Raw genomic sequence first — 27,650 nt, forward strand, 5'->3', positions numbered from 1 at the left:
AAACGTGTGCAGTTAATAACTGTAGCTATAAATGCTACAAAATACACCTTATTCACAATATTTGTATCCAGATAACTTGATTGACGTATAACATTTGCAACTGGTTGAGGTGCATCCACTGCAATATCTTCTTCAGAACTTGCCCCTTCAACTTTCTTCACTGCCTCCACATAGGAAATTTGCTATATATAACAGGTCACTCAGAGAATTCGAAAATATGATCCCCACCAGAAGGTGTTTAGCTTGTCTGGGAGCAAGACGTCGGTGACCGCGACGTGGCTGGTTTTCCCTTTGTAATCCGTGATTGTCTGTAGACCCTGCCACATACGTCTCGTGTACTGCAGACTGTAAACACAAATTGCACAGAAGAGAATATGAAGGTTTATATAAGAAATTCTTTGCTGTACACACAGAAACATGATGTTATAACATTTTAACCACAGTCAAGCCAATCTAACACTGTGATTCACGTTCCTAACATTATGGAGCCAGTGGAGTTTATTTTAAAGTTTAATTTTTTTTCTTCAATGTACCCCTTTTTCTCTCCAATTTTGTGGTATCCAATTGGTAGTTACAGTCTTGTCCCATCACTGCAACTCCCGTACGGACTCAGGAAAGGCGTAACTCGAACCAGGATCTCTAGTGGCACAGCTAGCACTGTGCCACTCAGGAGGCCTATTTTTAAGTTTTGATTCAAGAATTAAGTATAACGTTTTGGTTCGACCGTGATAAGGAAAACTCAGTCGCTGCAATCACGCAAACAAAAAACTAGTCAGTTAGTCAATTTTGTATTTAATTTAAACAAAATGGTCATATAGTCAACTGTGAACTACATTACTTTTATTACACAAAACAATACATTATAACATTCATTTGAATACTTTGGAAAAGGTTCAACATTACACACAGCTTCACTACTTCACGTCAAGTAAACATGAATTAAGGCACTGTCATTATCTCACTATAAAGCAGTATCAACCTAAAGGGAGAAAGCATTTTTACAGACACCATCACCATAATCATCTACTCTGCCTCATCATCCTCAGTTCACATCATCCACTTTCCTATACATCTAAATCCAACAAAATTCATTTTCAGTGCGTACAGGCAAACTGCCACTGTCCCGTGTGGACCTTCAGGTGCCTCTTCAAGTGGTGCTGGTGGGAGAACCTCTTCTCACACTGGGGGCAGCTGTAGGGATTCTCCCCTGTGTGGACCCTTTGGTGCCTCTTCAGCTTGGAGGAGTGGGAGAAACTGGCCCGACACAGGTGGCAGCCGAAAGGCTTCTCCCCTGTGTGCACCCTCTGGTGGATTTCCACCTGTTTGGGGAAACTGAAGGCTTTCCCACAGAATGAACATGGGAAGCGCTTCTCTTTGCTACCAGATCTGCTGATAGCGTTACTACTACTGTCATTTGTCAATAGGCTTGTGTAGCCATTTAGTGTGGAGGCACTGGCATTGTCTGACGTCTGGTTTAACATAGGGAGAGTGTGTGGAGGATGAAAGCCAGGGAGTGTCTGTGTTGTCGCAGGGTCCATGTTCCAGTTGATAGATCCTATAGAAGGCAGGCTGAAGGCAGCCCCTGTTAGGGGGTTAACCTGAGGCGCAATCAGTCTTTTTGAATCACAACTATAGGAGCAGGATGGAGCATCGCTAGCCGAGTCTGTGTCTGTTCTCTCCAGCTGCATACGGACACCTCCCCATCCCCGCAGACCAAATCTAAGTCTCGCCCTCATCTCAGCCAGTCTGTTGTCATGGAGACTGAGTTCGGATGTTGTTTTGTGTTCGACTGTCTGTTTCTGGTAGTGGTCAGCAAAGTTGTTCACCAGCCCAGAGTTGAGGACGCTGTCCCATCCACTGACCTCCACTATGTCACCTCTGGTCCTGGCCTGCTCAGTGATGTTGTCCCCTGGGTCCTTGCCTGCACCGGTCTGGGTCTGGGAATTCGAGATGGCTCCCCAGTCTCCTCTGTTAGCCTTCAGCCAACCACCTGCAGGAAGAGGTTAGAAAATATACTTTACAAACATGGCAGAGAAAACTTTACATATGAAGTATTTTGTCAATTACCTGGTGAAGTTAATACCTTATAATGTTTGTGTGTTTTTTGTATGTAAACATAAGTTGTTTAATTTTATGAATGAAGAAAAAAGTATAGCCAGGTGCATCATTATTCCCATTGAAAATATATTACTGTATGTAGGCTATATGTATTTCTCCCTTACTTTTCTCCCCCATCTTTAGTCCACTCAGCAGATTAATGCTCTCTGGTCTGTCTTCTACTGTCTCCTCTTTGACCAGCAACAGATCAGGCTTCCCATCCTCCATGTCTACTGACTGTAAAAGATACAGAGTGAGAGGATGTTGGATCAATAAAACTAATATGAGCACCCTGCTATGGAGCATCTTCTGATTGGGCAATGAGGGATTGTCATGAGTACTATGCAAACTTTAGTTGATTTGATTGCTTTACACTTTAATGGTTTGATCATTCAAAGGCATGTTCCCACACTTAAGACAAAATCAATCAAGACCTTTGAATCAAATTGTATTTGTCATGTACACATATTTTGCAGATGGTATCGCAGGTGCAGCGAAATGCTTATGTTTCTAGCTCCAACAGTACCTAACAATACAAAACAATACACAGAAAAACAATATTTAAGAAGGATCAGAACGCGTAATGTCAGTGTCCGGAAAATAGTGTGATGGTTTGGGGATGCTTTGCTGCCTCAGGACCTTGACGACTTGCCTTAATAGAAAGGAACCATGAGTTCTGCTCTGTATCAGAGAATTCTACAGGAGAATGTCAGGCCATCCGTCTTTGAGCTGAAGCTGAAGCACAGCTGGGTCGTGCAGCAAGACAATGATCCAAAACACACAATCAAGTCTACATGAAAATGGTTAAAAAGCAACAAATGTGAAGTTTTGTAATGGCTTAGTCAAAGTCCAGACCTAATCCCAATTGAGATGTTGTGGCCAGACTTGAAACGAGCATTTACTGTTTGAAAACCCACAAATGACGCTGAGTTAAAGCAGTTCTGCATGCAAAAGTGGGCAAAAATTCCTCCACAGTGACTTGAGAGACTGATCAACAACTACAGGAATCATTTGGTTGCAGTCATTGCAGCTAAAGGTGGCACACCCAGTTATTGAGTGTAAGGGGGCAATTATTTTTTCACACAGTGGAATTGGGTGTTGCATAACTTTGTTAAATAAAATATATATTTTGGGGGGTTATTTGTAAACTCAGGTTCCCTTTATCTGATATTAGGTTTTGGTTGAAGATCTGATGAGTATCAAAAATATGTGGAAATAGAGAAAATCCAAAAGGAGGCACATACATTTTCACGGCACAATTATTGTTATTTTTAAATAAAAAAATATCAGAACGTCCCTTGTTTCATGAGCCGTTATAAAAGTTCCCAGAAATGTTCCATACACACAAAATCCGGCTTCTTCACCTGCGGGGTTGTCTGAGCCACCCAGAAACCGTCTCGTTGCCCTCACCAGGGTCTTGACATGCCTGCAGTTCGTCATCGTAACCGACTTCAGTGGGCAAATGCTCACCTTAGATGGCCACTGGCCCGCTGGAGAAGTGTACTCTTCACGGATGAATTCCGGGCAGATGGCAGACAGTATGGCGTCTTGCGGGCGAGCGATTTGCTGACGTCAACGTTGTGAACAGAATGCCCCGTGGTGGTGGTGTGGAGTTATGGTATGGGGAGGCATAAGCTATAGATAATGAACACAATTGCATTTTATTGATGGCAATTTGAATGCACAAAGATACTGTGACGAGATCCTGAGTCCCATTGTTGTGCCACTCATCCGCCACCATCACCTCATGTTTCAGCATGATAATGCACAGCCCAATGTCACAAGGATCTGTACACAATGCCTGGAAGCTGAAAATGTTCCAGTTCTTCCATTACCTGCATACTCACCAGACACCATTGAGCATTTTTGGGATGCTCTGGATTGACGAGTACGACTGCGTGTTCCAGTTCCCACCAATATCCAGCAACTTGGCACAGCCATTGAAGAGGAGTGGGACATTCCACAGGCCACAATCAACAGCCTGATCAACTCTATGCGAAGGAGATGTGTCGCGCTGCATGAGGCAAATGGTGGTCAGCAGATATTGGCTGGGTTTCTGATCCACTCCTCTACCTTTTTTTAAGGTGTCTGTGACCAACAGATGCATATCTGTATTCCCAGTCATGTGAAATCCATAGATTATGACCTAATTTATTTATTTGAATTGACTGATTTCCTTAATATGAACTGTAACTCAGGATAATCTTTGAAATTGTTGCATGTTGCGTTTATATTTTTGTTTAGTATATGATCCGTTATTGGTGTCACTTGTTAAATCCACTTCAATCAGTGTAGATGAAGGTGAGGAGACAGGCCTGTTCATCCTTCTACCATCCAGACGGTGGAGACAGTGCTGGTGCATCACAGCTGGGGCCGAGAGAATGAAAAACAGCTTCCATCTCCAGGCCATCAGACTATTAAATAGTCACCACTAGCTGGCCTCCGCTCAGTACCCTGCTCTGAACCTTAGTCACTGTTAATAGCCAGCCACCACCTCGTACTCTACCCTTCACCTTCGACTGCTGCCCTATGTACATAGTCACTGAACACTGGTCACTTTAATAATGTTTACATACTGTTTTACCCACTTCATATGTATATACTGTATTCTAGTCAAGGCTCATCCTATATAACTACTGCTGTACAGACCTTTTCTATTCATATACTGTCCATAATGTCTATAGACATATTTATATATGCACAAACACACTAAGTATAGCAAACATTAGGAACACCTTCCTAATATTGAGTTGCAACCCTCCATTTTGCCCTCAGAACAGCCTCAATTTGTCAGGGTATGGACTGTCCGGGCGTCGAAAGCGTTCCACAGGGATGCTGGCCCATGTTGACTCCAAGGCTTCCCACAGCTGTGTCAAGTTGGCTGGATGCAATTTGGGTGGTGGACCATTCTTTTTTAGTCTTTATATATATATTTTTTTATTTATATATATTTTTATTAACCCCTCCACCCAACCTCTTCATAGGACAAATATCGTAGTTTTTTAACAGCTTTTTTTGCTACATATACATACATTTTCCATACATGGTACTTTTATATAAAGCAGTCACATAACAATAATACATGACCAAACATAAGCTTTTTAATCCCAACCCTCAGCCACTCTCAGCCCATCCCACCTATCACCATAGACCACCCTCGTTTGGTTTCCATGTGCCATATATTTTTTAATTGTGTTGTTTTTCAAAATGTTTGAACCTTTCCAATCGTATATTATCCACAGATTGTAAACTAAAGATGAAAACCTTTCCTACGAGTACTTTTATATTATTTATTGACTGACTATGGTTATTCCAAATCGCCCAACACTGCTATTTGTAAGAATAATTTTAAGTGCATGTTGTGATTTTTTAACCATTTGTAAGGGCTGTCTCTCTCCTCATCCTCAGACGAGGAGAGGAGAGAAGGATCATCAGACCAAAATGCAGCTTCAGGGAAATAAGCCATCTTTTATTTAACACGATGATGATGGCAACACGAAAACAAATACACTTACGAAATAACAAAACAAGAAAACGACGTCAACGAAACCTGAACATAAACTTACATAACTACACGTAAACTCACGGACAGGAAACAGACGACATCGAAACGAAACGAACAGCCAAACAGTCCCGTATGGTACATACATTACACGGACACAGGAGACAATCACCCACAAACAAACAGTGAGAACGCCCTACCTAAATATGACTCTTAATTAGAGGAAAACGCAAACCACCTGCCTCTAATTAAGAGCCATACCAGGCAACCCAAAACCAACATAGAAACAGATAACATAGACTGCCCACCCAAAACACATGCCCTGACCATAAACACATAAAAAACAACATAAAACAGGTCAGGACCGTTACAGAACCCCCCCCTCAAGGTGCGAACGCCGGGCGCACCAGCACAAAGTCCAGGGGAGGGTCTGGGTGGGCAGTTGACCACGGTGGTGGCTCCGGCTCTGGACGCTGTCCCCACACCACCATAGTCACTCCCCGCTTCTGTCTTCCCCTCCCAATGACCACCCTAAAACTAACATCCCCTAAATGAATGGCCAGCACCGGGAGAAGGGGCAGCACCGGGACAAGGGGCAGCACCGGGACAAGGGGCAGCACCGGGACAAGGGGCAGCACCGGGACAAGGGGCAGCACCGGGACAAGGGGCAGCACCAGGATAAGGGGCAGCACCGGGATAAGGGGCAGCACCGGGATAAGGGGCAGCACCGGGACAAGGGGCAACACCGGGACAAGGGGCAGGTCCCGGCTGATATCCTCTGGCAGATCCTGACTGAACGGCTCTCGACGCTCATGGCTGGCTGACGGCTCTCGACGCTCATGGCAGGCTGACGGCTCTCGACGCTCATGGCAGGCTGACGGCTCTCGACGCTCATGGCAGGCTGACGGCTCTCGACGCTCATGGCAGGCTGACGGCTCTGGCTGCTCATGGCTCTCTGACGGCTCTGGCTGCTCATGGCTCTCTGACGGCTCTGGCTGCTCATGGCTCTCTGACGGCTCTGGCTGCTCATGGCTCTCTGACGGCTCTGGCTGCTCATGGCTCTCTGACGGCTCTGGCTGCTCATGGCTCGCTGGCGGCTCTGGCAGATCCTGTCTGGTTGGCGGCTCTGGCAGATCCTGTCTGGTTGGCGGCTCTGGCAGATCCTGTCTGGCGGGCGGCTCTGGCAGATCCTGTCTGGCGGGCGGCTCTAGCGGCTCCTGTCTGGCTGACGGCTCTAGCGGCTCCTGTCTGGCGGATGGCTCTGTAGGCTCATGGCAGACGGGCGGCTTTGCAGGCTCATGGCAGACGGGCGGCTTTGCAGGCTCCTGGCAGACGGATGACTCAGACGGCGCTGGGGAGACGGATGGCTCAGATGGCGCTGGGGAGACGGATGGCTCAGATGGCGCTGGTGAGACGGATGGCTCTGGCCGGATACGGCGCACTGTAGACCTGGTGCGTGGTGCCGGAACTGGAGGCACCGGGCTAAGGATAAGCACCTTCCTACTAGTGCGGGGAGCAGGGACAGGGCACACTGTACTCTCAAAGCCTACTCTATCCCTGATGCGAGGTACCGGCACTGGTGACACCAGGCTGAGGACAAGCACATCAGGATTAGTAGGGGGAAAAGATACAGTGTGTACAGGGCTCTGGAGACGCACAGGTGGCTTAGTGCGTGGTGCCGGGACTGGAGGCACCGGGCTAGATACACGCACTACAGAGAGAGTGCGTGGAGGAGGAACTGGGCTCAGGATACGCACTGGTAGCCTAGTGCGTAGTGTAGACACTGTAGGTACTAGGCTGGGGCGGGGAGGTGGCGCCGGAAATACCGGACCGTGGAGACGTACTGGCACTCTTGAGCATTGAGCCTGCCCAACCTTACCTGGTTGAATGCTCCCGGTCGCCCGACCAGTGCGGGGAGGTGGAATAACCCGCACCGGGCTATGTAGGCGAACCGGGGAAACCATGCGTAAGGCAGGTGCCATGTATGCCGGCCCGAGGAGACGCACTGGAGACCAGACGCGTTGAGCCGGCCTCATGACACCTGGCTCAATACCCAATCTAGCCCTACCAGTGCGGGGAGGTGGAATAACCCGCACTGGGCTATGCACTCGTACAGGAGACACCGTGCGCTCTACTGCTTAACACGGCGCCTGCCCGTACTCCCGCTCTCCACGGTAAGCCTGGGAAGTGGGCGCAGGTCTCCTACCTGCCCTTGGCCCACTACCTCCTAGCCCCCCCCCAAGAAATTTTTGGGAATTACTTACGGCCTTTTTGGGCTTCCGTGCCAGACGCGTTCCCTCATAGCTCCGGTTCCTCTCTCCGGTAGCCTCTGCTCTCCTCAGTGCCTCCTGCTGCTCCCATGGCTTTTCGGGCTTCCAGCCACGTCTCCTTGCTGCCTCTTCATATCTCCGCCTCTCTGCCTTCGCTGCCTCCAGCTCAGCTTTAGGGCGGCGATATTCTCCTGGTTGAGTCCATGGTCCCTTTCCATCCAATATTTCCTCCCATGTCCATGAGTCCTGGTTTACCTGTCCCTTACTCCATTGAGTTTTCCCTTGCCGCTTGGTCTTAGCGTGGTGGGTGATTCTGTAAGGGCTGTCTCTCTCCTCATCCTCAGACGAGGAGAGGAGAGAAGGATCATCAGACCAAAATGCAGCTTCAGGGAAATAAGCCATCTTTTATTTAACACGATGATGATGGCAACACGAAAACAAATACACTTACGAAATAATAAAACAAGAAAACGACGTCAACGAAACCTGAACATAAACTTACATAACTACACGTAAACTCACGGACAGGAAACAGACGACATCGAAACGAAACGAACAGCCAAACAGTCCCGTATGGTACATACATTACACGGACACAGGAGACAATCACCCACAAACAAACAGTGAGAACGCCCTACCTAAATATGACTCTTAATTAGAGGAAAACGCAAACCACCTGCCTCTAATTAAGAGCCATACCAGGCAACCCAAAACCAACATAGAAACAGATAACATAGACTGCCCACCCAAAACACATGCCCTGACCATAAACACATAAAAAACAACATAAAACAGGTCAGGACCGTTACACCATTCCTGAACCTGTGACCAGAAACAAGCTTACATAGGGGCAATATCAGAATAAATGATCTTTTGATTCTGTCTCTTCGCAACAAAATCTACAGAGCTGAGATTGTTGTATATGCCACATATATATAGCATTCTGTTGGTGGCAAGTATGTTATATAATAATTTAAATTGAAAAACTCTAAGTGTTGAATCAAGTGTAGATTTTGTACCAGTTCATAAACCATGTGCCATGGAATTGGTACATCGAAAATCTCCTCCCCATTTATTTTGCAACCTGTATGGCGCAGCTGTCAACATTTTTGTCCTCGGATGAAACTGGTATATTTTTCTATTTATGCCAGTTCCTTTCAGCCAATTTGTATCTCAAATCAAATCAAATCAAATTTTATTAGTCACATACACATGGTTAGCAGATGTTAATGCGAGTGTAGCGAAATGCTTGTGCTTCTAGTTCCGACAATGCAGTAATAACCAACAAGTAATCTAACCTAACAATTCCACAACTACTACCTTATACACACACAAGTGTAAAGGGATAAAGAATATGTATATAAAGATATATGAATGAGTGGTGGTACAGAACGGCATAGGCAAGATGCAGTAGATGGTATAGAGTACGGTATATACATATGAGATGAGTACTGTAGGGTATGCAAACATAAAGTGGCATAGTTTAAAGTGGCTAGTGGTACATGTATTACATAAAGATGGCAAGATGCAGTAGATGATATAGAGTACACTATATACATATGAGATGGGTAATGTAGGGTATGTAAACATTATATTAAGTGGCATTGTTTAAAGTGGCTAGTGGTACATTTTTACATAATTTCCATCAATTCCCATTTTTAAAGTGGCTGGAGTTGAGTCAGTATGTTGGCAGCGGCCGCTAAATGTTAGTGGTGGCTGTTTAACAGTCTGATGGCCTTGAGATAGAAGCTGTTTTTCAGTCTCTCGGTCCCTGCTTTGATGCACCTGTACTGACCTCGCCTTCTGGATGATAGCGGGGTGAACAGGCAGTGGCTTGGGTGGTTGTTGTCCTTGATGATCTTTATGGCCTTCCTGTGACATCGGGTGGTGTAGATGTCCTGGAGGGCAGGTAGTTTGCCCCCGGGGATGCGTTCTGCAGACCTCACTACCCTCTGGAGAGCCTTACGGTTGTGGGCGGAGCAGTTGCCGTACCAGGCGGTGATACAGCCCGACAGGATGCTCTCGATTGTGCATCTGTAGAAGTTTGTGAGTGCTTTTGGTGACAAGCCGAATTTCTTCAGCCTCCTGAGGTTGAAGAGGCGCTGCTGCGCCTTCTTCACGACGCTGTCTGTGTGGGTGGACCAATTCAGTTTGTCCGTGATGTGTACACCGAGGAACTTAAAACTTTCCACCTTCTCCACTACTGATCCGTCGATGTGGATAGGGGGGTGCTCCCTCTGCTGTTTCCTGAAGTCCACAATCATCTCCTTTGTTTTGTTGACGTTGAGTGTGAGGTTATTTTCCTGACACCACACTCCGAGGGCCCTCACCTCCTCCCTGTAGACCGTCTCGTCGTTGTTGGTAATCAAGCCTACCACTGTAGTGTCATCCGCAAACTTGATGATTGAGTTGGAGGCGTGCATGGCCACGCCGTCGTGGGTGAACAGGGAGTACAGGAGAGGGCTCAGAACGCACCCTTGTGGGGCCCCAGTGTTGAGGATCAGCGGGGTGGAGATGTTGTTACCTACCCTCACCACCTGGGGGCGGCCCGTCAGGAAGTCCAGGACCCAGTTGCACAGGGCGGGGTCGAGACCCAGGGTCTCGAGCTTGATGACGAGTTTGGAGGGTACTATGGTGTTAAATGCTGAGCTGTAATCGATGAACAGCATTCTCACGTGGGTATTCCTCTTGTCCAGATGGGTTAGGGCAGTGTGCAGTGTGGTTGCGATTGCGTCGTCTGTGGACCTATTGGGTCGGTAAGCAAATTGGAGTGGGTCTAGGGTGTCCGGTAGGGTGGAGGTGATATGGTCCTTGACTAGTCTCTCAAAGCACTTCATGATGACGGAAGTGAGTGCTACGGGGCGGTAGTCGTTTAGCTCAGTTACCTTAGCTTTCTTGGGAACAGGAACAATGGTGGCCCTCTTGAAGCATGTGGGAACAGCAGACTGGGATAAGGATTGATTGAATATGTCCGTAAACACACCAGCCAGCTGGTCTGCGCATGCTCTGAGGACGCGGCTGGGAATGCCGTCTGGGCCTGCAGCCTTGCGAGGGTTAACACGTTTAAATGTTTTACTCACCTCGGCTGCAGTGAAGGAGAGCCCGCAGGTTTTGGTAGGGGGCCGTGTCAGTGGCACTGTATTGTCCTCAAAGCGGGCAAAAAAGTTGTTTAGCCTGTCTGGGAGCAAGACATCCTGGTCCGCGACGGGGCTGGTTTTCTTTTTGTAATCCGTGATTGACTGTAGACCCTGCCACATACCTCTTGTGTCTGAGCTGTTGAATTGCGACTCGATTTTGTCTCTGTACTGGGACTTAGCCTGTTTGATTGCCTTGCGGAGAGAATAACTACACTGTTTGTATTCGGTCATGCTTCCGGTCACCTTGCCCTGGTTAAAAGCAGTGGTTCGCGCTTTCAGTTTCACGCGAATGCTGCCGTCAATCCACGGTTTCTGGTTTGGGAATGTTTTAATCGTTGCTGTGGGTACGACATCGTCAATGCACTTCCTAATGAACTCGCTCACCGAATCAGCATATTCGTCAATATTGTTGTTGGAGGCAATGCGGAACATATTCCAATCCGCGTGATCGAAGCAGTCTTGAAGCGTGGAATCAGATTGGTCGGACCAGCGTTGAACAGACCTGAGCGCGGGAGCTTGTTGTTTTAGTTTCTGTTTGTAGGCTGGAATCAACAAAATGGAGTCGTGGTCAGCTTTTCCGAAAGGGGGGCGGGGGAGGGCCTTATATGCGTCGCGGAAATTAGTATAACAATGATCTAGGGTTTTTCCAGCCCTGGTAGCACAATCGATGTGCTGATAGAATTTAGGGAGTTTTGTTTTTAGATTAGCCTTTTTAAAATCCCCAGCTACGATGAATGCAGCCTCAGGGTGTGTGGTTTCCAGTTTACAAAGAGTCAGATAAAGTTCGTTCAGGGCCATCGATGTGTCTGCTTGGGGTTAGCGTCATCGTTAGCGTCTCTTGAGTTAGCCATGTTTCCGTGAAGCAGAGCACGTTGCAATCCCTGATGTCTCTCTGGAATGCTACCCGTGCTCGGATTTCATCAACCTTATTGTCAAGAGACTGGACATTGGCGAGTAGTATGCTAGGGAGTGGAGCGCGATGTGCCCGTCTCCGAAGCCTGACCAAGAGACCGCTACGTTTGCCCCTTTTACGGCGTCGCATAGGGTCCCCGGCTGGGATCAGATCCATTGTATTGGGTGGAAGGCAAAACACTGGATCCGTTTCGGGAAAGTCATATTCCTGGTTATAACGATGGTGAGTTGACGTTAATCGTATATTCAGTAGTTCCTCCCGACTGTATGTAATGAAACCTAAGATTACCTGGGGTACCGATGTAAGAAATAACACATAAAACACCAAAAGACTGCATATTTTCCAAGGAACGCGAAGCGAGGCGGCCATCTCGGTCGGCGCCATCTTTACTTCTTATATGGTAGGCAAACAAGTTCCCTACCTTCTCCCTTTTCCACTTGCCTCCTCCATTTTTGTGGTAGCGCTGCAATCAGTTGGTTGTAAATTTGGATTGAGCATATATTCCCATATATTTTCGATAACTGCATATGTGACATAACTCCTCAGTTTCTATTCAAAATATAATTAATAAATATAATACCATTTAACATTTTTTTATTTTTATAATCAGTATATTTGAGTGTAACCATAACATTTGTTGTAATATTTGTTCTATCTTTTCTGGAGGATAAAACTGAAATTGTTACCAGCTTTGTATGGCTTGTTTAAGAAAGGGCGATACTTTAAACAAAATTACATTTTCAATTTGTCAGAAATGAGAAGTTGTAATCTGTATGAAGGCAAAAAGGCAATTTTTGAACAAAGGATGAGCCTTTCTTAATAATCTATAAGCTTTAATATTTAATCATTTTAGCCACCCAAACTCATATTCATTATATAAATAGGCACGTTTAATTTTGTCTGGCTTAGCATTCCAAATAAAATGAAATATTTTTTGCTCATATGATTTAAAAAACGAGTCATCTGGAGTAGGCAGTGCCATTAGTAAGTAAGTAAACTGTGATAGGACCAAAGAGTTAATCAATGTGATTTTTTCATAAATAGACAAGTATTTACCTCTCCATGGTTGCAGAATCGTATCTATTTTTGCTAACTTTCTATTGAAATGAATTGTGCTAAATTCAATTATATTCTTTAGATGTGAATATCAAGTATGTCTACTTCACCATCCGCCCATTTTATTGGTAAACTACATGGTAAACACTGTATTTTTTTACGATCCAATACATAATATGGTGCACTTGTCATAATTAGGTTTTAATCCAGAAAGGCTAGAAAAGTGATCAAGATCTTCAATGAGACTGTGCAGGGATCCAGATTGTGGACTTAAGAAAAAACTAGAATCATCGGCATACATTGACACTTTTGTTTTTATCCCCTGGATTTCTAACCCCTTCATGTTCTTGTTGGATCTAATTTTAATAGCTAGCATTTCAATGGCCATAAAAAATAGATATGGAGACAACGGACAGCCTTGTTTTACTTAAAAAGCTCGATACTTTCTGAGAAGTAACCCTTATTTACTATTTTACATCTGGGGTTGCTGTACTTAACTTTAACCCATTGTATAAGAGATTCACCAAAATTAAAGTAATCCAGGCATTTACACTGCTCAAAAAAATAAAGGGAACACTTAAACAACACAATGTAACTCCAAGTCAATCACACTTCTGTGAAATCAAACTCTCCACTTAGATAGCAACACTGATTGACAATAAATTTCACATGCTGTTGTGCAAATGGAATAGACAAAAGGTGGAAATTATAGGCAATTAGCAAGACACCCCCAATAAAGGAGTGGTTCTGCAGGTGGTGACCACAGACCACTTCTCAGTTCCTATGCTTCCTGGCTGATGTTTTGGTCACTTTTGAATGCTGGCGGTGCTTTCACTCTAGTGGTAGCAGGAGACAGAGTCTACAACCCACACAAGTGGCTCAGGTAGTGCAGCTCATCCAGGATGGCACGTCAATGCGAGCTGTGGCAAGAGGGTTTGCTGTGTCTGTCAGCGTAGTGTCCAGAGCATGGAGGTGCTACCAGGAGACAGGCCAGTACATCAGGAGACGTGGAGGAGGCCGTAGGAGGGCAACAAACCAGCAGCAGGACCGCTACCTCTGCCTTTGAGCAGGAGGAGCACTGCCAGAGCCCTGCAAAATGACCTCCAGCAGGCCACAAATGTGCATGTGTCTGCTCAAACGGTCAGAAACAGACTCCATGAGGGTGGTATGAGGGCCCGACGTCCACAGGTGGAGGTTGTGCTTACAGCCCAACACCATGCAGGACGTTTGGCATTTGCCAGAGAACACCAAGATTGGCAAATTCGCCACTGGCGCCCTGTGCTCTTCACAGATGAAAGCAGGTTCACACTGAGCACGTGACAGACGTGACAGAGTCTGGAGACGCCGTGGAGAACCTTCTGCTGCCTGCAACATCCTCCAGCATGACCGGTTTGGCGGTGGGTCAGTCATGATGTGGGGTGGCATTTCTTTGGGGGGCCGCACAGCCCTCCATGTGCTCGCCAGAGGTAGCCTGACTGCCATTAGGTACCGAGATGAGATCCTCAGACCCCTTGTGAGACCATATGCTGGTGCGGTTGGCCCTGGGCTCCTCCTAATGCAAGACAATGCTAGACCTCATGTGGCTGGAGTGTGTCAGCAGTTCCTGCAAGAGGAAGGCATTGATGCTATGGACTGGCCCGTCCGTTCCCCAGACCTGAATCCAATTGAGCACATCTGGGACATCATGTCTCGCTCCATCCACCAACGCCACGTTGCACCACAGACTGTCCAGGAGTTGGCGGATGATTTAGTCCAGGTCTGGGAGGAGATGCCTCAGGAGACCATCCGCCACCTCATCAGGAGCATGCCCAGGCGTTGTAGGGAGGTCATACAGGCACGTGGAGGCCACACACACTACTGAGCCTCATTTTGACTTGTTTTAAGGACATTACATCAAAGTTGGATCAGCCTGTAGTGTGGTTTTCCACTTTAATTTTGAGTGTGACTCCAAATCCAGACCTCCATGGGTTGATAAATTTGATTTCCATTGATAATTATTGTGTGATTTTGTTGTCAGCACATTCAACTATGTAAAGAAAAAAGTATTTAATAAGAATATTTCATTCATTCAGATCTAGGATGTGTTATTTTAGTGTTCCCTTTATTTTTTTGAGCAGTGTATATATAAATTCTAGTCGTACTTTATCAAACGTCTTTTCAAAATCTGCTATGAAGATCATACCTGGTATCTTCGATGTTTCATAATGTTCAATTAATTGTCGTATATTATCTCCAATATATCATCCATGTAAAAAACCTGTCTGATCAGAATGAATAATATCTGGTAAAATATTTTTTAAAACACAAGGCCAAATCTACACTGGAGTTGCTTACCAAGAAGACAGTGAATTTTCCTGAGTGACCGAGTTACAGTTTGACTTACATCTACTTGAGAATCTATGGCAAGACCTGAAAATTGTTATCTAGCATTTATTAACAAGCAATTTGATAGAACTTGATGAAGTTTGAAAATAATATGCAAGTTCAGAAAGCTCTTGGAGACGTACCCAGAAAGATTCACAGCTGTAATCGCTGCCAAAAATGTTTCTACAAAGTATTGACTCGGGTGTGAATACTTATGTAAATTATACATTTCTGTACTTAATTTTCAATAAACCTGTTTTCACTTTGTCATTATGGGGTTTTGTGTGTAGATGGGTGAGAAAATGTTTTTAATCAATTTTGAATTTGGCTGTAACAACAACATGTGGAATAAGTCAAGGGGTATGAATACTTTCTGAAGGCACTGTAATCTAATCCAATGAGAGGGGACTGGAACCGGTACCGTAGTAGTGTATACTCTGAAGGGTGCCTAAATAAGGAAAGGGAGGGTCTGGTCATAGATGAGGTGACTGTGAAAGTGGAGGGCGATACTCTTCTGACATGGAATTCAGATGAGACTCTAGATAACCATGTTCAGGTCTTGCCATAGATTCTCAAGTAGATGCAAGTCAAAACTGTATCTCGGCCACTCAGGAAAATTCACTGTCTTCTTGGTAAGCAACTCCAGTGTAGATTTGGCTTTGTGTTTTAGGTTACTGTCCTGCAAAGGTGAATTCATCTCCCAGTGTCTGGTAGAAAGCAGACTGAACCAGGTTTTCCTCTGGGATTTTGCTTAGCTCCATTCCGTTTCATTTTTATCCTGAAAAACACTGCAATAATTAACGATTACAAGCATACCCATAACATGATGCAGCCACCTATATGCTTGAAAATGTGGAGAGTTGTACTCAGTAATGTCTTGTATTGGATTTGCCCCAAACATAACACTTTGTATTTAAAACTTCTTATGGCTGCAGGGGCAGTATTGAGTAGCTTGGATGAAAGGTGCACAGAGGTGCCCAGAGTAAACGGCCTGCTCCTCAGTCAAAGTTGCTAATATATGCATATTATTATTAGTATTGGATACAAAACACTCTGAAGTTTCTAAAACGGTTTGAATTATGTCTGTGAGTATAACAGAACTCATATGGCAGGCAAAAACCTGAGAAGAAATCCAACCAGAAAGTGAGAAATCTGAGGTTGGTCGATTTTCAACTCATCGCCTATTGAAAACACTATAGGATATGGATCTGTTTGCACTTCCTACGGCTTCCACTAGATGTCAACAGTCTGTAGAACGTTGAATGAAGCTTCTACTGTGATGTTGAGCCGGATGGGAGCTGTTTGAGTCAGTGGTCTGGCAGAAAGCCAGGTCCTGGTCACGCACATTCCACATGATATCGACTTGCGTTCCATTACTTCTATAGACACAAAGGAATTCTCCGGTTGGAACGTTATTGAATATTTATGATAACAACATCCTAAAGATTGATTCTATACTTAGTTTGAAAAGTTTATTCGACCTGTAATATAACTTTTTGAAGTTTTCGTCCGATGTTTGCCTGGAACTGCACGAGCATTTGGATATGTGTACTAAACGCGCTAACAAAAGTAACTACTTGGACATAAATGATGGACATTACCGAACAAAACGAACATTTCTTGTGGAAGTGGGAGTCCTGGGAGTGCATTCCAATGAAGATCAGCAAAGGTAAGTGAAGATTTATAATGCTTTTTATGAGTTTTGTTGACTGCACAATTTGGCGGGTAACTGTATGGCTTACTTTTGTGGCTGAACGCTATTCTCAGATTATTGAATATTGTGCTTTTGCCGTCAAGATTTTAAAATCTGACACAGCGGTTGCATTAAGAACAAGTGTATCTTTAATTCTATGTAAAACATGTATCTTTCATCAAAGTTTATGATGAGTATTTATGGTATTTGACGTGGCTCTCTGCAATTTCTCCAGATATTTTGGAGGCATTTCTGAACATGGCGCCAATGTAAACTGAGGTTTTTGGATATAAATATGAAGTTAATCGAACAAAACATATATCTATTGTGTAACATGAAGTCCTATGAGTGTCATCTGATGAAGATCATCAAAGGTTAGTGATTAATTTTATCTCTATTTCTGCTTTTTGTGACTCCTGTCTTTGGCTGGAGAAATAGCTGTGTTTTTCTGTGATTCTGCTGTGACCTAACATAATCGTTTGTGGTGCTTTCGCTGAAAAGCCTTATTGAAATCGGACACTTTGGTGGAATTAACAACAAGATGACCTTTAAAATGGTATAAGACACATGTATGTTTGAGGAATTTTAATTATGAGATTTCTGTTGTTTGAATTTGGCGCCCTGCACTTTCACTGGCTGTTGTCATATCATCCCGTTAACGGGATTGCAGCCATAAATTAAGACAAAAAATGTATTGATTTGCCACATTTCTAACAGTATTACTTCAGTTTATTGATACACCATCCAAAGTGTAATTAATAACTTCACCATGCTCAAAGGGATATGCAATGTCTGCTTTTTTTACCCATCTACCAATTGGTGCCCTTCTTTGTGAGGCATTGGAAAACCTCCCTGGTCTTTGTGGTTGAATCTAATCTGTGTTTAAAATTCATTGCTCACATGAAGGACCCTTGCAGATAATTGTATGTGTGGGGTATTCAATAAAACATCATGTTAAACACTATTATTGCACACAGAGTGACTTGTTAAGCTCATTTTTACTCCTGAACGTATTTAGGGGTGGAATACTTATTGACTAAACATGTTTCAGCTTTTCATTTTTTTATTAATTTGTAAACATTTCTAAAAACACTTTCACTTTTGACATTATGGGGCATCATGTGTAGGCAAGGCAAATCAAAATGTTAAAATCAGGCTCGAACACAATAAAATGTGGAAAAAGTCAAGAGGTGTGAATACTTTCTGAAGGCATTGTATATGCCTTATATATCACAAAATGTCTGGATACAATATAGACTACCCAGGAATATTCAACACATCTGTTACTCTAGTAATTCCAAATGCATCTGTGTAATACTCACCACTGCATCCTGTCTCAAAAGGTTGGCTGGTCCTCATTAAAGTCCCTTTTTGTTACAAAGCTTTACTACACAAGTTTACAACTTACCTAACTTCGTTGTTGAAGTATAAAAACATGAGATCCCAAACCCGTTTACAGGGTTGGTTAACTCTTGAGGTTCCTAGGGTCTCCACCAAACTAGGTAAATCCACTTTTAGTTTAAAATGCACCTCATTGCTGGAACCAACTACAAAATACATTACAATTGAATGTTCTGGTGCCGTTCTGGCAATTCTTACAGAGGAATGTAACTGTTTTTCTTGAACATTTGTGTTGTGCTTTGTTTCTTTGTTTTACATTGTATCTGATTGTATTTTGTCCTATTCATTGTATATGCAGGGCTCCCTTGTGAAAGAGACCCTGGTCTCAATGTTGACTCCCTGTTAAAATAAAGGTCAAATCAAAAATATATTTTCTGCTGACAATAATGACAATTCATATTTGTTTTTAATGCACCGCAGACGTGATTAAGTGGAATAGTTACTTTCTATGTTATAGAGTGGAATAGTTTTTCTGCAGGTGTATCCTGAGGTAGCTCCTTTCTGAGAACCTCCTCCTGCAGTGCGAACCACCTCTCTCCCGTGTGGATCTTCATGTGCATCTTCAGCTGGTGCTATCAGGAGAATCTCTTCTCACACTGGGGTCAGCTGTATTGTTTTTCCTCTGTGTGGACCCTCTGGTGTCTCTTCAGGTTGCCAGCATGGGCAAAGCGCATGTTACACTGGGTACAACTGAAGGGTTTCTCTCCTGTGTGTACTCTTTGGTGCCTATTCAGGCTGGACGATTGGGAGAAAGTGGCCCGGCACAGGTGGCAGCCGTACGGTTTCTCCCCCGTGTGCATCCTCTGGTGGATCTCCACCTGTTGGGGGAAACTGAAGGCTTTCCCACAGAAAGAACACGTGAAGCGCTTCTCTAGGGCGCTGCCACCTTTACTGATTCTGTCTCTACTACTGTCATTTGTCAATGGGCTTGTGTAGCCATTTAGTGTTGAGGAACTGGCATTGTCTGATGTTTGGTTTAACATAAGGAGAGTGTGAGGAGGATGAAGGCCAGGGAGTGTCTGTGTTGTCACAGGGTTCATGTTCCAGTTGATAGATCCTATAGAAGGCAGGCTGAAGGCAGCACCTGTTAGGGGGTTAACCTGAGGCGTCATCAGTCTCTCTGAATCACAACTATAGGAGCAGGACGGAGCATCGCTAGCCAAGTCTGTGTGTGTTCTCTCCCGCCGCATACCGACACCTTCCCGTCCCCGCAGACCAAAGCTATGCCTCGCCCTGGTCTCAGCCAGTCTGTTGTCATGCAGACTAAGTTCGGTTGTTGTTTTGTGTTCGACAGTCTGTTTCTGGTTGTAGTTAACAGTGTTGTTCCCCAGCCCAGAGTTCAAGACGCTGTCCCATCCACTGACCTCCACTATGTCGCCTCTGGTCCTGGCCTGCTCAGTGATGTTGTCCCTTAGGCCCTTGGCTGCACCGGTCTGGGTCTGGTAATCCAAGATGGTCGCCCAGTCTCCTCTGTTAGCCTCCAGCCAACCACCTGCAGGAAGAGTTTAGAAAATAGACTTTACAAACATGCAAGAGAACTCTACATACTAAGTTTTTTTTGTCAATTATCTGGTCAAGTTCATACATTATGTGTGTTTTTGTATGCAAACATAAGTTGTATTGATTTCATTTGATGTATGAATGAAGAAAGAAAAATAGGCGCATCACTATTCAATGTGCTATATGTATTTCTCCCTTACCTTGCTCCCCCAACTTTAGTCCACTCAGCAGATCAATGCTCTCTGGTCCGTCCTCTATTGTCTCCTCTTTGACTAGCAGCAGATCAGGCTTCCCATCCTCCATGTCTACTGACTGTAATAGATACAGAGTGAGACTATGTTGGATCAAGAAATCTGAAATGAGCATCTTCTGATTGGGCAATGAGGGATTGCTATGAGTACTATGCAAACATGTTAGTTGATTTGATCACTTGATACTATTTAATGGTTTGATAATTCAAAGATATGGTTCCACACAAATGTAATCAAGACCTGGGCCCGTATCCACAAAGAGTATCGGAGTAGAAGTGCTGATCGAAGATCAGGTCCCCACCTGTCTACATAGTCATTCATTATGATCTAAAAGACAAAACTCATCCTAGATCAGCACTCCTACTCTGAGAGGCTTTGTGGATATGGGCCCTGACCTAATACCATTCAGACAGTAGTTCACACAGACTCACCTCAGTGAGACTGTGTGTGGTCCTGTGCTGCTCAGCTGGTTCCTCTGTGGGTTCAGGAGGAGGTGTAGTCTGGTTGTCGTCCATGACCATGGTCCCCTCAGGGTTCCCCAGACCCTCCTCACACCCTTCCTCCTTCACCAGGAGTATCTCTGGACCCTCCTCCTCCTGGAAGAAACAGGTGATACAGATTACAGACATACACTCCCTCAGGTATGTACACACAGATAATAAACACACTTTCAACATGGAGTGTTTACCCATCCCCACTACGTTTGAGTCCAATACTGTAGTTACAGAATGACTTCACTGTTGTTAAGCCCATCATGGTGGACATGAATATGATGTTGTTGGTAAATATTAGTCGCCTATGATAAGTCAAAAGTCGTCATCAGCCAAACCCAACTAAACTATACAAAAATATAAACACAACACGCAACATTTTCAAAGATTTTACAGTTACAGTTCATATAAGGAAATCAATCAACTGAAATAAATTAACTAGGCCCTAATCTATGCATTTCAAATGACTGGGCAGGGGTGCACCCACTTGGCAGCGAGGCCCAGCCAATCAGAATGAGTTTTTCCGCACAAAAGGGCTTTATTACAGACAGAAATACTCCAAGGCTGACGTGGTCTATAGCTGTGAGGCTGATTGGACGTACTACCAAATTCTATAAAACGAAGTTGGAGGCAGTTTATGGTAGAGAAATGAACATTAGAATCTCTGGCAACAGCTCTGGTGGACATTCCTGCAGTCAGCATGCCAGTTGCACGCTCACTCAAAACTTGAGACATCTGTGGTATTGTGTTGTGACAAAACTGCACATTTTAAAGTGGCCTTTTATTGTCCCCAGCATAAGGTGCACCTGTGTAATGATCACACTGTTTAATCAACTTCTTGATATGCCACACCTGTCAGGTGGATGGATTATCTTGGCTAAATGTAAATACTCATTAATAGGGGTGTAAACAAATTTGTGCATATAGAAAATGTCAGGGATTTTTTTTTTCAGCTCATGAAACATGGGACAAACACTTTACATGTAGAGTTTATATTTTTGTTCAGTGTGTTTTGACATGTACAGTAGGTGTTCGTTCGTGTGTGGGTTTTTGTAGTTATATTTAGTAAGTCTATAATGGTTATAAAGCGCTGTTGGGTGTATGCAGAATAGAGTGAGATCGGATGTGATGTGTACTAAAGAAAGTCTCAATGAAAGTCTTAGAATAAAAAGTCCCATTTTGTTTTTATTAAACATAAACAAGTTTTAAAGCTGCAATATGTAACTTTTTGGGCAACCTGACCAAATTCACATAGAAATGTGAGTTATAGGTCTGTCTATAAGTCTAAGAAGTGGTAGATCTGTTCTATATGAACTTTTTTTATGCTTCCCCTTCTTAAGTTTCATCTTTGCGTCTTTTACACCAGCTTTAAACAGCTGAAAATACAACATTTTTTGGTTATGGAAAACATATTTCACAGCGGTTTAGATGGTACAATGATTCTCTACACTATGTCTGCTTGCTTTGTCACAAACTATTCGAATTTTAGCAACCAGGAAATGGAAGAGTGATTTCTGCATATTGCATCTTTTAATACACCATATAAAAACCATACATACAAAAAATCTGCATGAACTTGATCAACTGCATTAATTTTCTTATTAAAAGTGTCTTAGGAAAAAATTAAGTAGTTGAATGGAAGTAATGAAAATAGGCACTTGTGAACATCATATAGCTTACACAGTACAAACACAATATGTAACAGTATTTTCAGGCTATTATATGCCTTATAAATTGCCTGGTGAAGTCTACCCACCTCTTGCAGTGTATACATACAGTATTAAATTGAACCTTTTTCCTTCTGATCTACACAATCTACTCCACATTTTCAAAGTGAAAGAAAGATTATAGAACATAGTGTGGCAGCATTATGTTATGGGTATGCTGGTCAACGGCAGGAACTGGAGACTTTGTCAGGATCAAAAGAAATATGAAAGGAGCAAAGCCCAGGTTAAAGGTTAGAGGAAATCCCCGTCAGTCTTCTGAAAACCTAACTCTGGGATAGTGTTTTATTGTTCAGCAGGACAATTATACACATTTAATGCCAAAGACACAGAAGAATAGCTTTCCAAGAGGCGTTGAGTATTCCTGAGTAGTCCAGTCTCAGTCCTGAACTAATTTGCTTGAAAATCAGAGACACGGTTTGAATATTGCTCGCCGTCAATGATTCCCAACCAAATTTACTGAGCTTGAGCAATTTTGACAAACACAATGGATATATGTGGCCCTAAGAGTTGTGCAAAGTTGGTAGAATCTTATTCAAAATGATTCACAGCTGTACTGGCTGCCAAAAGTGCTTCCACCAAGTATTAACTCTGGGTTGTGAAGACATACGCAATCAAGACATGGTCATTTTTCAATATTTTATACATTTGGAAAATGATCTATAATTTTTATTTCACTTTGAAAATGTGGAGTAGGTTGTGTAGATGGGTAGGAAAGAAACTCATGTCATCCCTTTTTAGATTTAATTTGAAGACAGCAAAATGTGAAGACTGTGCAAGGGGTGTGTAGACTTTCACTAGCAACTGTATATCCCACAATGTCTGGATGCAATATTCCACCCAGGAATATTCAACACCGAAATCTGTTAAACTCAGTTCAGATACATAAGATGAGACACGACGGTCTTAAGGAGCTAGCTAAGCACATAGCTAGCCTATCTGACAAGTTACTATGGCCTCGATTCTGACCCAATTTAAGCGTGCGTAAATGGAACGTGTGAAAATGTGAAACCAGCCATATGGAAGCAAACCGAAAATCATATCAACATGACATGTATTGAGGCCCCTTTTCCACAGTGAAATAAGATATAAATAGCGCCGCCTTTAATCCGAATATTAATTGTGTACCCTCATAATTTGCGTGGATGAAATTTGGAGACCAAAACTATAGGCTTCTGTGGGGCTGAACCTGCCGAGTTGATGTATGAAGGTTTTGATTATATGCCCAGGCTTTTCCACGTTTTATTTTACAATTTGTATCATGTTTAATATTAGCCACTATCGGGAGCCACCTATACCTAATACCCACGTACATTTATTTTCGCATCATTCCATTCCGTTTACCTTTCTTTCCTCTGTCACATCCTTGTAAATTGTTCCAGAGAGTCGCTAGCAATAGTGGATCATATTAGGCTAACGTTGTGCAATAATTTGGGACATGTAGCCTATTTGAAACATTATGGAACTCAGACCACACGTAGCAGTTTAAACCTGGAACCTGGTGCACGGTTCATGACGACTGGAACGTTGTCATATAGTTTCACGATTAGTAAGAAATTAGGGTAGATTTATAGGATTACTGTTCAATCCCTATTGTACACTTTTTTCCACCTTCCAATATTTTATGGGTTGAACTTGAATATGACAAATTTCAGGATGAATCAAACCACTTTTTTATTCATCAATATATTTTCTGCATAAAGGCTGTCCAAACCGTTTATTTTTATTCATACATACTTTCCTAACCCAAAAATGTGCCTACAAATTCAGAGTATTTTTAAATCTACCAGTTGGTGCAAAAACAGAGACGAATATGCATAGATGGCTTTCTTTCAATGATCCCTATATTCTGACCTCGTTCTCTCGATGTATTCTATTGAGTCTGTCGATATAATTCTAATTCAAAAGTGACACCGTATTTAAAGGGATGGCTTAAGCAAAAAAAGGTCCTGTGTGGCTCAGTTGGTAGAGCATGGCACTTGGAACGCCACTGTTGTGGGTTTGATTCCCACTGGGGACCAGTAAGAAAAAGTATGAAAATGTATGCACTAACTACTTACTGTAAGTCGCTCTGGATAAGAGTGTCTTCTAAACGCCCCAAAAAATGTAATGTAAGATGAATGTGCTGAAAACCCCATTGAATGAAAACTCCACGAGAAAATCTGTTAGCCAGCAAGAGGAGGGTTTTCAGCAGTTGAATGAAATTTATTCAGAGCACGCAAGGTAGCCACACCTGCACAGAGCATTATGTGACTGAATAAGGTAAGTCTGAATACCAAATACTGAGAAGTGCGTAGGAAAGGCATAAATTCCTAAGTCGGGCCCAAGGTGTACCCTGTTTCTGGTGCATGTATTTCATGACGCTCACTTGCTACAACAAGTGGCAACTTCGTTGCATCATGTCATTGTAGAGGCACCATTACCGTGGAAACGGTCTCAACTGCACGTCTCGTCTTCTTGATCTGAATGCCTCCTCTTTAGTCAGCTGTTGTACAACATAACATTCTAAAACTAGCTAGTTTTATCTTGTCTCATGTCGGCTGTTGCATCTGAACTGGGCTTAACTCTCGTTATTCCAAATGCATCTGTGGATCGTTTGTGCTGACAACAATAAAAATTAATCTTCGTCTTTAATGCAGTGTTTGTTCTAAGCTATCCAGTGGAATGATTTTTCTGCTGGTGTATCCTGAGGTATCTCCTCTCTGAGAACCTCTTCCCGCAGTGCATACAGGCAAACGGCTTCTCTCCTGTGTGGACCTTCAGGTGCATCTTCAGATGGTCCTGGCGGGAGAACCTCTTCTCACACTGGGGGCAGCTGTAGGGTTTCACCCCTGTGTGGACCCTCTGGTGCCTCTTCAGGCCACGAGCCTGGGCGAAGTGCATTTGACACTGGGTACAGCTGAAGGGCTTCCCCCCTGTGTGGACCCTCTGGTGGATCTCCACCTTCTGGGGGCAGCTGAAGCCTTTGTTACAGAACATGCAGAAGAACCGTTTCTCTTTACCATTGCCTGATGTGGCTCCCCCTCCCTGAGCCTGGGCTCCAGCCCTGTCGTTTGAGTTCAGTACCTGATCAAAGAGGATGCGGCCATGTGAATTGGATGGTGCCATCGATGTGGACACTGAGTCGCGATCCCTGAACGCGTGCAAAGGGGAGTGGGTCGCAACATTTATTTTTGTCTCTAAAAAGTCCCTGGTGTTTCCCTGAGAGTGTCCTTCTCCTAAGTGAGTCTTGTCTGCATTCCATGTCAGAGGAGCGTCACCCTCAATCTTCACAGTCACCTCATCTATGACTATAACCTCCCCTTTCTTATCTAGGCAGCCTTCAGAGTGTAGACTACTACTGTACTGGTTCCAGTCCCCTCTAGACAGATCAGTCTGTGTCTCTAAACCCAAAGGCATGTTGCCAGGGCCCATCTCTGTAGTGTAAGAACAAGATGGATCATCACCGCCAGTGTCTAATGCGTCACCATAGCCATCCCCACGGGAATGAACCATCCTCTGGTTCTGGTGAAATACCGGTAAATACTCTGAGCCTGAAGCAGGAGGACAGCTCAGTGGCCCCTGCCCCAGTCTCTCTGGGTCTGATATGTGGTCAGATCCTCTGTGTAAGAGCCTTTGTGTTACAGTTAAAGGCTTGGTGTCTGTCTCTGACTTGAGGACGGCGTCGGGCCTTCCACTGACCTCCGTGATGCTGAGTCGGGTCCTGGGCTGGGGCGCAGAGGTGGTGGGGTCCTCCATGGCTTCATAGGGCGCACCAGCCACTCCAGTCTGGATGTCTCCGCTTTGCCTTGGGCCCTCTCCTTCAGACCTGTGCTGCTTGACCCCATGACCTGGATCCTCTGTATCTGCAGACTGACACAAGCATTGAATAACATTGTTGTAGGGAAGTCTCACAAGCTCTCCTATGGCAGAACAATTAGGATGTAAGCAAATGAATAGCTGATGGGTACCTTTCTGAAATAACCTGGTCACATTTGATATACTGTAATTTTAATGTAACACTATTACACTAACCTCTATCACGATAACGTGCTGGGTTGAGGTTCCACTCCCCTCATCAACAGTATCTGGTTGGTCATCTATCCATGTATTGTGTCCCACTGGCTTCACAAAGCTCCTGTGGCCTCCAGTGAGCTGTCCTTCACCCGAGAGAGTGATTGGGGTAAAAGAGGTGGTTAGGTTAGGTATATTAGTTAATGCTATACTGTACACTATAGACAGTTGACAAATGTCTAGAATTGACAAGGATATAAGGTAACAATTTGAATAATTTATTGATATACTATTTATAGACTGATTATGTTCCATGCATCCTGTTGTTTTCATTGAGTAAATAATAGGAATGCAGTAAATCAATTATCTGGTTAGAATATGAGATTGCGTCTTTGTGCAATATAGTTAAGTAATGAGGGGAATTACTGCATATTATCCAAAAACTGACCATGACCCAATTCTGGGTAACACATCTGAACACATGTGCAGAGGGGAACCGGGCGACAGGCACGTAGCTATATTTGAACAGCGACAGGCCGCTCAGCCTTGGCCTTCTGCTAAATGTACCTCTTGCCATTCCTCTGTATCGGTCGAGGATCTTGACACTACTGGGGCGACTGGCGAGGACGCGCTCCCTTGCCACCTTCAGTTCGAGTAGCTGTAGTTTCCTCCGCAATGCCCGGTTTTCTTTCTGGCTTTGAGAAATTTCCAAACGAAACACTGCATAGTCGTCGTCTACGAGTTTACATATGTCAGCCACGGCTGCATTCGCTAGCACCTCCATAATGGAGGCTATTTCAGTGTGAAAAACCATACAGTTAGCCATTGTTAGCAGCTAGGTAGCTAACGTTACCTAGATAACATCTATCAACCAAGTCCTGTTCTCAACGCGAATTAAACACTACCTGGGGGTAAGTATGTGATACTGTGCAGTTTAATGAGTCATAGTTTGAGTTCCAGGGTTTTAATAAACGTCTAAATAACAACAATAAAAACGCTAACGTGGTAATTGTTCTTGGTCACTTTACATTTCCGTTTACACTGACGAGAAAGGATGTTATTGGGTGGAGTCATAGCTCATAGGGTGTGGCTAAATGAAAAACGGTACTATCGTTATCTTTTAATCTGAGAGCAGACTTGTTTAGAAATAAGTGCGTTAGCAAGAACAGAGTAAAATACAATACAATATAATTACTTTATTCTTATTTACATCACTTCAGTAAGGTAAATAGTCAACTGTCTTAGAAATGTTTGGGGG

General features: G+C 43.9%; 1 protein-coding gene across 1 annotated transcript; it reads right to left on the reverse strand.

Moving 5' to 3' along the window:
• Positions 1-776: 776 nt before the first annotated feature.
• Positions 777-27,218, reverse strand: LOC129841224 (uncharacterized). The gene is made up of 8 exons (XM_055909389.1): positions 26,960-27,218; positions 26,414-26,538; positions 26,081-26,251; positions 20,616-20,780; positions 20,134-20,245; positions 19,798-19,925; positions 2,223-2,334; positions 777-1,990 (listed from the first exon to the last, which is right to left on the reverse strand). The coding sequence occupies exons 1-8, from the start codon at positions 27,216-27,218 to the stop codon at positions 1,095-1,097; spliced, it is 1,968 nt and encodes a 655-aa protein (XP_055765364.1). The 3' UTR covers positions 777-1,094.
• Between the last annotated feature and the right edge of the window lie 432 nt (positions 27,219-27,650).

Source organism: Salvelinus fontinalis, chromosome 42, assembly GCF_029448725.1.
Source record: "Salvelinus fontinalis isolate EN_2023a chromosome 42, ASM2944872v1, whole genome shotgun sequence".
NCBI classification, from domain to species: Eukaryota; Metazoa; Chordata; class Actinopteri; order Salmoniformes; family Salmonidae; genus Salvelinus; species Salvelinus fontinalis.

Coding starts and splice junctions, on each gene's coding strand:
- LOC129841224 (XM_055909389.1), bottom strand. CDS start 27,218: ATGGCTAACTGTATGGTTTTTCACACTGAAATAGCCTCCATTATGGAG. Junction 26,252..26,413: donor AGCACGTTATCGTGATAGAG/GTTAGTGTAATA, acceptor TGCTTGTGTCAG/TCTGCAGATACAGAGGATCC. Junction 2,335..19,797: donor CCAGAGGCGACATAGTGGAG/GTCAGTGGATGG, acceptor TATCTTTTACAG/TCAGTAGACATGGAGGATGG.